Consider the following 11,905-nt stretch of genomic DNA (forward strand, 5'->3'; position numbering starts at 1 on the left):
CATCTTAACTAGATTTGAATTTTTTCAAATTGAATCGAGTGAAATGAAATTCGAGTCGAGTTGAGTGAAATTATTCGAGTTAACCTAAAAAACTAAACATGCCAAATTAAAATTTTGTTACGGCACAACTAATTACATGTTAGAACACATAAGTTTAAAACTATATATATTTGAAAACTTTTTCAATCAACTCCAAAATTATTATTTTAGACAAATTTTAACTTTCTTTATATATTCTTTAGAATTTAAAAAAATATATGATTTAAATTTTTATAAATATTTTAATTTTTTTTAAATTTTTGTTGAGAAAAAGACTAATTTGTTCATTTTCAAAATTGACAGGGACCAAAAGGAGTTTTTACACCAATCTATTATTCGAATTGTAAAATTCAACTCGACTCGAACTCAACTTAATTCAATTAACTCAAAATTTATTTTTTTCCGATTTTTTCGATTCACCTTTGTTTTTAACTTTCATTGATGAGAAAAAATAATAAAATCAAACATATATAGAGAATAATACGATGCCGTTTTCTCTCTTTTCTTTTTCTCTTACATTGATTTTTGAACCATTAAATTCTTCTTTTTTTTTAAGTTGAAGTTTTTGGTATTGTTGGAATAATTATACTCTTAAAAGAATATCTACCCAGAAAAATACGCTTTAAGAGAATAAAACATAACATGGACTGACAGAATAAATAAAGATGTAACAAAAATGAGCATATAGAAACGTGAGAAAGAAAATAAATCTTTTTTTCCCCCAAAATTAATGCTAACAAAATATTATAAATACTGAGATTTTAAATTTAAATATTACCCCTTTTTTTAATAACAACTTTTGTGAATCATTGGGCTAATACGCCTTACTGTTCTTGCCCTCAATTATGGCATGCAATGTGTTGTTATCAAGCTTTTGGCTCGTTGTCCTACCTTTTTTATATTTTAGTTAGGAAGATTTTTAAATGAGAAATAACTTTTTTTTTAATTTTATTTTATTTATTTATAAGATTTAAATTAAAGTTTTTACTATTGGACAAAATTGGCGTAGGGAAGAAGTCACATAAGTAGAGATTTTAATGATGAAATTGGAATATGGTTTGATCCTTCGAAATCTAATATTTAGATGTTAATTAAATTCAATTATTTTAAAAATAATAAAGTATTAAATATTTTTATAATTAATTTTAATTCAAGTCAGATCTACTTGTGAAAGAGTCTATTACTAAATTATTGATGGTTACATTTCATGCTAGTGACAAAAACAGTTTGAACCGCGTGAGGGAAAAATGGTGTAATCCTTATTTCATCCTTCAATTTTTATAAAAAAAGTCATTTTAGTCTATAATTTATTTTTTCACATTGTAAAACCACTCTAATATGAATGAAATGGTTAATGTTTTTTTAACTCTGCTAACGTTGCATACACGTGGATTGCCATGTAGTTGACACATTAGTGTTTAATTAAATTTTAAATTTTAAAAAATTCAAAAAAGTTATAAAAGCTATGTTAAAATTAAAACCATTAAATTTATTAAAAATTATATCAGTCATAAAAAATTACTTTTTCATATTTTTAAAAATTAACTGAATGTTGGCATGTTATCTACATGACAATCCACGTGTATATTACGTTAGTAAAGTTAACAAATATTAAAATTTTCATCCATTTTGAGGTGATTTGATAAAAGTTGAAATTTAAGGGTTTAAAGAGACAAAAGTTAAATGGAGAGTTAAAATTAATTTTTTATAAAATTGAAGGACCAAAAATTTATTATGCCAAAAACAATCACCAACCATTTATTATAAATTAATCATACCCTAATAAATGAATGAAAAATCAACCTCTATTTTCAAAGTTTTAAATTAGATCTATCGAACATAAATTTTCAATTCGGTCGATTTAATCAGTTCAATTGAATAAATATTTAAAAATATCATAAAAATATTAAAATTAAAAAAATTAATTAAATTTTAACTTTGATTTAATCCGTTCATATCGATTCACAAATTAATTGATCTAATCCCTTATTCTGAATCTTTCGATCGATTCTTAGTATAACTAATCCAATTCTAAAAAAAAAAACCGTTAAGTAGCATGAATCGTAAAAAAAGTGTAACAAAGAAGAGATTAAAAGTAAACCTCATCTCTGTTATATCCTCTAAACATGCTTCAAGTCTGTGTCTAGATTAGACGTGGCACAACTTTTAGATTAGACGAAATCACTTGGAGTTCACTTTACAACGAAGATAAAGTATTTTTCTTTCCTTGACGTCCAATAGCAAAAATGAGAGTGCTCCAGAAAACAATAATTCGAATATCTATCGATTTAAGTCACCTTGTCACTCAGTTTCCCTTGAATTTAATCAGTCATTTTTCTCTCTTCATTTCTGTACCTTTCCTTTGCTTTCATTTTCACTCTTTTTTCTTGGATTGGGGCTTTCTTTTGTTCTTACTTTTTCTTTTTGCTGAAAGAAAAATTCCTCCAAATTTGTTTTTGGGGAGGGTCGACAGTGAAACTGAAAATTTCATTGTTCTGACCGATTCTGTTCATCTTTTTAGGGTTTAGTGATTTTTGCTGACGTAGTTTTTAGAGTCTAATCGTGTCTTTCTGTGAATTTGAAGCTTGTAAAATCACTGTAAGTGGCTATCAGATAAAGTACTAGAAACCATTAATTTTACTTGTAATTTATACAAATTTGCATTATTATCATTCTTGTAATGAATTTATACAGTGATTCTGTTATATCCTATTGATCCTCTTCAGAAGCGAGTTCCCTGTTGGAGAAAGCCAGGGCAGAGAAGAAGAGAGCAATTGAGGCTCCTCAACCTAAGAGACCCCGCGCCAATGTTGCAGGATATGATCCACGAGTCACTAACATAACTGTTGACAAAACATTCTATCCTAGAGTCATTGATAGGTGGCCGTAATATGTATATCGGACTTGCCAACAACCACGTCCCCGCTCTTCTTGGTTCAGCCACCTCAAACTTCTCTCTCGGTCATGGGAACTACTTTGGAAACGACTACCAGTGCCAGGCTCCCATCTTCACTTATTTCCAAACATGGAAAGAAGGTAATTGTGATCCTAAAATTATATCTTGTAAAATTACGGAACGGGTTTAGTTTCTTAAAATTATGATAAATTATTATAATTTTTACTTTTATTACCATTTATATATTAATAAGTAAATATATGATGCTGAAATAAATTTATAAAGCACAATTATAATATTTCATGAAAAGTGATTGTATCATCGATCATAATTATAATTATAATCACAATTAATATGTTAGTAAATAAATTATTAAAGTAAATATAATAATTATAATTTAAAGCGTGTCATTTATTGTTTGATTGATAAAGAAAAATAGATATTTTTGCTTTTAAATTATCTTAAATTTTATTTGAGGAAAAATAATTGATTAAAATAATAGAAAATAAGTAAATTTGTCTAAAATTTAGGGTTACATCTGTAATTTAAGATAACCTATTAAACGAGTCATAAGCGAGATTATATATTATATTTTATACTATTAGAGAATATAAAATTACACGATAACCAAAATGTTAAAAATTCAAGTAAAATAAATTTATTCTGAAATGTAACATTACAAACTTAATTGTTAGCATTAACCTTCCCATTGTTGTGTATGAATGCATTTAAGTAATTTTAAAAGAAAAAGACAGTTAATTTTATGGGTTGGATAAAGCTTAATCCTGGTGGAGCGGTGTCACTTTGTGGGCAACATGCTTTCATTGGAAGAGTTCTAAGGGATTCAAATTGGTTATGTGGGTATGTGATGAGTTTCGATAAGAAATCAGTTTTTAAAATTGAGATGAGCAATGTTGAAAGATCTTATAGAATGGAAAAAGGTTTCTGCAGAAAGGTTGAAGTTGAATGTGATAATACACTGTTAGTAGAATTGATTTTAGTTGGTGGAGGTACCAATAGTAGTTTGGTGGAATTATGGTTACGACATCAGTTGCTGCGTAAGAAATAGGAAATACGAGTCCGCCATATTCTGAAGATTTAGAATGGAGTTACGGATCACATGATTAAATATGCTGCAACAGAAACTTTTTGCTCCAACTGTTTGAAGTTGTACTGGTTTTGATAAAAAAATTGTTGATTCCTGATCGTCATGGTTTTAGATCACTTTAATATAAACAGGCTGATGTAATGAATTTGTATGGTGTTTTTGTAAAAGCGAGATTAATTTTAATCTGGTGTAGAAAGAGATATTTTGATATTTTAATACGGTGTAGCAGACAGTTAAAAAAGTTTACAAAATTTGGTGACTTAAATGTTTTATTGCGAATTGTATAATTACTTAAGAGATTCATCCTCTATTTAATTTCAGCGTCAGCGAAGAAAAACTGCAAATTGTATTTGTATAACTAAAGTTAAACTTGAAATATAATATTAATATATATATTGACTCCAAAATATTCTTCCGTTTCAAAACTTTGTTCGCTTCCCTTTTCAAAATTTCGCGCCAGAAAGAGGAAAAAATGAGAATAGCAGAAATCTCAACGCCGGAGCACTTTCAAGCTGCCGCCGCACCCGACTCGCAATCCCCTTCCCAAAATCAACACAGTCAACTCCTCTCACAAATTCAATCCAAAATCAAACAAACAGAGAGCCATCCACCCGGGACCCCTCTACCCGACTCGCTCCCTTCTGAACTGCGCCAACTTTTGACAAACCTGACTCAACTCGCTCCCTTCCCCGCCGCCAACAACTCTCTCAAACTCCACCTCTGGAAACTCAGTTATCGTCTCTGGAACGCCTGCGTCGACTTCTCTAATGCAGCCGCCATCCGCTCTCCATCTTCCAATCGCTCTTCTCAAAATGTCACTAAGCTTCGCCATGTGGCTGCCGATATGCTATCCCTCGCTGTTGACGTCGTCGGAGTCCCTTCTCCGGCTATAAAATCCGCATCGTTCTATTACAAGACCGGCCTCGCATGGCACGATCATAAAATCTTTGACCTAGCTTCTACGTGTTTTGAGAGAGCCACGGATCTTCTCTCCAAGCTCGATGTAAGTAAAATATTAGACGCGGGAGAGAGGAAGCTTCTTTTAGATCTGAACCTCGCGAGATCGCGCACCGCATGGGAGATTTCAGATAAAAATCTTGCGTTAACACTACTGAATCGGTCGAAAACTCTCCTTTTCGGTTCATCAGCTCATTTCAAAGCTCTGGCGAACCAGTTCTTAGCTTTTGCTAAAGCTGTTTTATCAAGAAATGAAAACAACGGTAGCTTCAACGATGTGTTGAAGCTTCTGAATGAAGCGTTGAATTTATGCGAGAAAGGATTGTCTATTTCACGAACAAGGGAAGAAACTGTGGAGATCAAGGAATTAAAATCCAAAACGATGCGTTTCATCTCAGCCGTCCATCTACAAAACGGAGAGTTCGAAAGTGTGATCAAGTGCGTTAAAGTTTTAAGAGAAAACGGTGGTGAGAAAGGGGACCACCACGCTTCGTTGCCGGTTTTGGCAATGAAGGCGTGGCTTGGGTTAGGAAGGTATAGTGAGGCGGAGCAGGAGTTGAAGGGTATGGTTGTAAACAAAGGGATTCCGGAGGGTGTTTGGGTCTCTGCAGTAGAAACTTATTTTCACGCCGTGGGAAATGCAGGGGTGGAAACTACGAAAGGTGTATTTTTGGGTTTGTTGGGGCGTTGTCATGTTAGTGCACGCGCTGCTCTGAGGGTAGTTCATAGGGTGGTAGGGGACGGTAATGGAATTGAGGGGTTGAGGACTAGAGGGAAGGTGGTGGCGGAGCTGGCGTCGGATGAGAGAGTGGTTGCCTTGTTTGCTAGTGAGTCTGTGGCGAAAGAGAGGACGGCCATGCATGCTGTTCTTTGGAATTGGTTAGTTTGGTAGATCATTTCCTACCATTTTCTATTGAGAATAAATTAAGAATGCATGTCCAAAAGATTCAAATTGAAGATTTTTGGCTATCCTGAGTATATTACGAGAACCATGGAGTTGCATTGCTTTTGATTAGAGAGGAATATATCAATGATTAATTACCTTACTGATAACATATTTTTCCTACAATTACAGAATAAGAGTAATGCAGTTGTATTAGTGATAATAATTATGGCCATAGAGCAACAACTGAATGATAAGAGGATCCTATACCTTTGTGCTTTCTCAATATGTCTATTGCCCTGCAAGAAATGTCTTTTTCTTCTCTTTTATACGCAACATGTCCAAAAGTCTATTTTTGTCTTTGCAGTGGTTCAGGTAATTTCGAATTGAAAGATTATGAAACGAGTGCTGAGATGTTTGAGAAATCTATGCTTTATATACCTCATGATTTAGAGAATAGAGTTATTCGAGCCAAGGGCTATCGAGTTTTGTGTCTCTGTTACCTTGGTCTCACTCAACTTGATCGAGCTCAAGAATATATCAATGAAGCAGAAAAGGTATTGAGATCCATTTATTTTAGTATATCTAAGAAGATGAAGGTACAGGCAGTATGTTGATTTGTCTTAATCTTTTCTATCTCTGCAGCTTGATCCAAACATCATATGTGCTTTCCTTAAGGTACTCTCCCACTCAATGTATGGAACTCTTAATACACAGTTTGACACTGGTGGATTCACTAGCTTTATCACAACTATAGACTACTCGATTAGCAGATAGTCATATAATCAAATATTTTACATCTCTCCTAATTTATGCAGTTCAAAATCTGTTTGCAAAAGAATGATCATTGTGGCGCTACCAATCAGATACAAAAAATGATCAGCTGCCTAGATTTCACTCCAGATTTCCTGTCTCTTGCAGCTCATGAGGCTGTTGCTTCCCGTGCTCTTCCTGTTGCTGTTGCTGCTCTTTCGAACTTATTAAATTTTTACAACTCTGGGAAACCGATGCCAACAACAGAAGTTGTAGTGCTACGCACATTGGTCACAATTCTCTCCCAAGACCTTGATAAAGAGGCTGAAGTCCTCAAATTCTTGAAACAAGCACACAAGAGAGCTTCTGAACTTGGAGCTGAGAGCTTTTTTGGGAAAGGTGAGGTTGGAAGACGAGAACGAAACTGGTTTGCCGTAACTTCATGGAATTTTGGAGCAAAGTGTGGGAAGGAAAAGAACTACGAGTTATGTGCTGAATTCCTTAGATTGGTTTCTGGATTTTATAGTCGTATGGGTGATGGACAAATGGAAGAAAACAATGTCACCATTTGCAAATCATTGATCATGACTGTCTCTGCTATGATCGCTTCAGAGAACCAAAATACGACTCCATTGCCAGATGCTGAAGTAAAGCATGCTGTTGAGCTGCTAGAAAGAGCAGGGAAGGTATGTGTCAGTAACTGTTTGCTTAGTCCTTATGCTGTTTTTCTATAAGAAACTGAAAATGTTTTTTCACGTTGCAAATGCTTGAGCAGCTGCAGCCGTATTTCTAATATTTCTTCTCTTGAAGCTATTTTTCCATATAATTCTTCAATTGGATGCATGCATGCATGCAGATACTTACGTCACTATCAATGGGGAACATTGAAGGTGATATCCATTTCATATACGTGCTCAATGCCTATGATATGCATGGAAGACTGAATAATTTAGAGTCCCAACATCATATTGTGAAGAACTTTGCTGGCACAAAGACTTGCAGTCCTCAATATCTTCTCCAAATTGGCCTGAATGCCTCGCAAGGTCCAAGGTTCAATGCTGAAGTAGCAACCTTTGCCCTCAGCGAGTGCCTCTCAGGCTTCCTTTCTTCCCCCTCTCCAAACTACCAGGATGTGGCTCTCATTGTCCGAAGATTGATTGCCATAGCTAGTATTCACAAGGGTAACACAGATGACGATGCAGTGCTCGGTATGTACAAGCAAGCATACCGAATAATGGTTGGGTTGAAGGAAGGGGAATATCCAACTGACGAGGGTAAATGGCTCGCAATGACTGCGTGGAATCGGGCAGCCATACCTGTAAGAATGGGAGAGATCAATGTGGCAAAGAAGTGGATGAATGCTGGGTTGGAACTTGCCAGGAAGGTTGCTGGGATGGAAACTTATCAGGCATACATGGAGGATTATGTTGCTGACTTCGAAAAGAAATTTCATACGCAGATTGCTGGTGAAATACAGCCTCAACAGGTACAGTAGCAGGTACACATCCATACATTTAACAATATTTCTTGAGTAGAATAGTTTTTATATATATAGATTGATAGAGATATCAGAGCTAAATGTAATGCTAGAGGAAAAAGAACATGAGCATTTTACTCTGCTAGGGTTAGGCATTAAAATGACAGAAATCCAATCTCAAAAGAGCCTTTAGTCACTCGGAAATAAGGAAAAGGATTATAAATACTAGATTTGAATTTCAGATTTACTGTATAATTGATTATATAAACCAACTAAGCTTAGTTCTAAGTTATTGCCTAAAGTTTTATACGTTTGTTTCTTCTTTTCGAATACAATGTTGCATGTGGTAATTAAACTGTCCACATAAAATCTTACATGACTTTACAATATCACATGAGTGTGTTTGCAAATTCACATATCAATGTATCCTCCTATGATAAAACTATTCAGAACTTTTCTCGGAAATCCGACTGAAGCAAACAAGAAACTCAGTATTACCTTCAGCACCCTTTAGAGGAGATTCAATCCAACCTTTGCTTTGAAATCCAAAGTTCTCTACACCCTTAATGATCTTTTCAAGAACCTGAACAAAGAAACATAATAAATCTTAAATCATATTGATGTTATTCTTTTTTCAGATCACTAACAGTGGCTTTGACAAAAAAAATAGAACCTCCTGATGAACTTTGGGATCTCTCACTATCCCACCACTTCCTACCTGCAAAGGCATTAAAGTTGGATTACTTGTAAAATCCCAAACTAAGTAGGCTGAAGACCCTCACATGTTATAACTACAGTACATCAGATTCACTGAAAAATGGAAAACATACAATCTAAAGGCATGCATATATATATTCCTTACTTGTGATCTACGAGCTTCGAACTGAGGTTTAACCAGGGTAACTAAAGTTGCCTCCTCCTTCATTGCATTTACTACAGCAGGCATGACCTGTTTAAGATTGTTAGCATGCCATGACTAAAAAAAGTACTACTTGGTTAAAGTGAACAGTAATTCCGCCTTGTCTACTTTCTTACAGTAAATACACACGTAACAGCAGATCATTGCTAAGTCAAATAAGCTTTTAGATAAATCTAAGAAGTTATGAGGAGAGAAGAAAGATAATGGAACTGGAGAAGAAACTAAGTAAAAAAGAAAAGGTAATGCAAGTATGTTCTGAAAGCAGTTTGGAAATGTTTGAAAGCTTACCAAGAGAATAGATATAAATGAAAGGTCCAGTGTCACCAGATCAACTTTTTGAGGGAGACCCGAAAGATATCTTAAATTTGTCCGTTCTATCACACAAACACGTTCATCTCGACGAATCTTGTCTGCTACCTATTCAAAGTTGAAATCCACATGCAGTCAAGAATCATTAAAATACAAAACTGTATAAATAAAGCTTCATTATTCAAAAATTGAAGGTCAATAAATAAAGTACTGTTAATAACTTATAAGTCTTCAAAAGAAACTCAGAGAAGAAAGAGTATCCTTGTCCTAAAAACCCAGTCACTTTTCAATTAAAATATTAATCTATATCGAGCGAGCAAATCAATACAAATTTATTCCAAAAACAGTGTCTCCAAAGGTAATTAAACTAATCCAACCAATTTTTTGACATTACATTCTAAAAATCATATAGGTTATAGGCTAAATCTTGTGTTACATAAGCATAACTCGCTAGAAATGCCCGAATTAAGGGGAAAAAACAAAAATATACCACTTGCTTTTAATCTTTTCCCTTACTAAATGAGCTTCTTGAGAGAATTAATTTAAGAAAAATTGCTCTACAATTTTGGAACATATCATGATAGTGGAATTTGATATGTAAATTTGACCTGAAACTGCAATACACTAATACACATATTTTCTCATGCATGCACTTGAAAACTTATGAAAGTACTTCATATGAACATGATACGTATTATTACAAAATTTTCAATTAGTACCTGTCCATAACCTACATCAACCCCATAAACATAAGATGCACCATACTGAAGCAGGCAATCGGTAAATCCTCCCGTGGACAACCCAGAATCAAGGGCTATTTTGCCAGCTACATCAACACCGAGCTGTTCTATAGCAGCTTCTAACTTATATCCTGCTCTGGATCACCAAATGGAACAATGAAATTAACCTTGAACATCTCAACAATAAAATCCAAGGATAATGCAGGATGGATGTTTCAGAGAATAATCACCTACATACGTATTTCGGAATTTCAGCAATGATTTCTACAACAGCTTTGTCAGAGACAGGTGTTCCAGCTTTGTTAACCACTTTTCCATTCACATAAACTTTGCCTGCACCATAGATGTAACAGAAAGATGAAAAGGTAGTTCGTCATTATTTCTACAAACTGATTCTTCTTATAAATATATATTCAAGAACTGGGACAACAATAGCTCAAAGTGCATCACAATAAAGGGACACATGCAATTGAAGATGATCATTTACCTTGCAAAATCCATGACTGTATGAATGTTCGACTATACTGCTGAAACCTTTCAAGACATAACTCATCCAACCTTTTTTTCCTGAAATGTCTTTAAGTACAATAAGATATAAAATCGAAAAGACACAGATTGCTGGGACCAATGTGAGGCTTGAACTAAGATAGGGTAACTTGGCAATTGGCATAGTCTTCCATTTCCAATGGCATTACCGGTGTCGCTGTTATGGCTGTTACAGTATGTATCGGCATGAAACAAAAAACCATCTTTGAATAGGTAGTATACGTCATATAGGCTTACCTTTTTGGTATTTGAAGTTTTTCTGACTTGGAAACAGCAAAGCTTCTATGTAAATGAGATTTGAACAATCTCCCTGTAAACAGAATCCCAAACAATCAAATTATTAAAGCACAGCAACCCATATGGTCAAAACCCAGAATAAAATCCCTTCCATTAGTACCCAAAAAGGTAGAAGACAAAATGAACCATATAAAAAAAAGCACCCCACAAATGATAAATTAAAGGAAAACCCTTGTTTCTCCAATCCTATCTACAATCAGAAGTGTATGTGAAAATGACTAAAAGAGAACAGGGAAAAGAGCCCACATCGGAAAACAAGCATATAAACGTCCGCTATAAGCAATTACTCACGCAGAACAATGCGAATACATATAGAGTGCATGAATCTACAGAGAGGAAAAGAGGGTACCATGAAGAGGAGAGTAGGATTTCGATAAGAAAAACAGAGTAGAGTTACTGCTATCGCAGCAGCGCCAGATAAAGGGAAGCTTCACAATATGCAGTGCCATTTCGGCTTCGTTTAGTGTGTGTGTGTTTTTTTTTATAAAGGTTTTTCAGTTCAGTTCTGGTCGGAGATATATGCCTCCGGGAAGCAGATAAACCTGCCCTTATGAGACGTTTTTGAGCAGTTCAGTTCAGTATACCAAAGCTTAAAACGGCTTGTCGTTTCTTGAACAGGGGCAAAGGCCCAGAGACCAGAAAGTCTAGAAGTGCAGTGAGATCAAGCTTGAGTTGAGAGCCCAGCTTGTATTTAGCTACCCAGGCCCTACTCAAAATCTTGATTTTTTTATATAACTTTTGACTCTTTTTTAACCCACCCATAAGTGGAGTAGTAAAAAGTAAAAACTTGTGTCCAAGTGTTCATTTAACATCAGTTTTCAGTAGACCTGTCCATGGGCCGGGCTCGGAAAAAAATTTTGGCCTGCTCCTAGGCCCGGGCCTGGCTCGGCCCAAAATATGGGCTTGAAATTTTGCCCAGGCCTGGCCCGGGAAAATATTATAAGCCCAAGCCCGGCCCGGCCTATTTTTAATAAACATTAA

The 11,905-nt window shown here is 34.8% G+C and overlaps 2 protein-coding genes and 1 long non-coding RNA gene across 4 annotated transcripts; 2 read left to right on the forward strand and 1 right to left on the reverse strand.

Moving 5' to 3' along the window:
• Positions 1-2,224: 2,224 nt before the first annotated feature.
• LOC128034968 (uncharacterized) lies at positions 2,225-3,160 on the forward strand. Its single transcript, XR_008191344.1, has 2 exons — positions 2,225-2,637; positions 2,766-3,160. It is a non-coding gene; the product is annotated as an uncharacterized LOC128034968 (long non-coding RNA).
• Positions 3,161-4,507: 1,347 nt separating this feature from the next.
• On the forward strand, positions 4,508-8,287 carry LOC105803355 (TPR repeat-containing protein ZIP4). The gene is made up of 5 exons (XM_012635488.2): positions 4,508-5,879; positions 6,251-6,440; positions 6,529-6,561; positions 6,702-7,322; positions 7,493-8,287. The coding sequence occupies exons 1-5, from the start codon at positions 4,516-4,518 to the stop codon at positions 8,129-8,131; spliced, it is 2,847 nt and encodes a 948-aa protein (XP_012490942.1). The 5' UTR covers positions 4,508-4,515; the 3' UTR covers positions 8,132-8,287.
• A 3-nt stretch (positions 8,288-8,290) lies between these two features.
• Positions 8,291-11,497, reverse strand: LOC105803359 (uncharacterized). Of its 2 annotated transcripts, none has more exons than XM_012635491.2 (9): positions 11,274-11,497; positions 10,865-10,937; positions 10,569-10,648; positions 10,312-10,414; positions 10,061-10,217; positions 9,321-9,449; positions 8,976-9,062; positions 8,787-8,831; positions 8,291-8,696 (listed from the first exon to the last, which is right to left on the reverse strand). In XM_012635491.2, exons 1-9 carry the CDS (start codon positions 11,371-11,373, stop codon positions 8,556-8,558), a joined length of 915 nt encoding a protein of 304 aa, XP_012490945.1. In that variant the 5' UTR covers positions 11,374-11,497; the 3' UTR covers positions 8,291-8,555. The 2 variants fall into 2 exon arrangements, with proteins under 2 accessions (XP_012490945.1, XP_052479114.1); XM_052623154.1 differs by having other exon boundaries at positions 10,569-10,657.
• Positions 11,498-11,905: the final 408 nt, after the last annotated feature.

This window comes from Gossypium raimondii, chromosome 11 (assembly GCF_025698545.1).
Source record: "Gossypium raimondii isolate GPD5lz chromosome 11, ASM2569854v1, whole genome shotgun sequence".
Classification (NCBI taxonomy): domain Eukaryota; kingdom Viridiplantae; phylum Streptophyta; class Magnoliopsida; order Malvales; family Malvaceae; genus Gossypium; species Gossypium raimondii.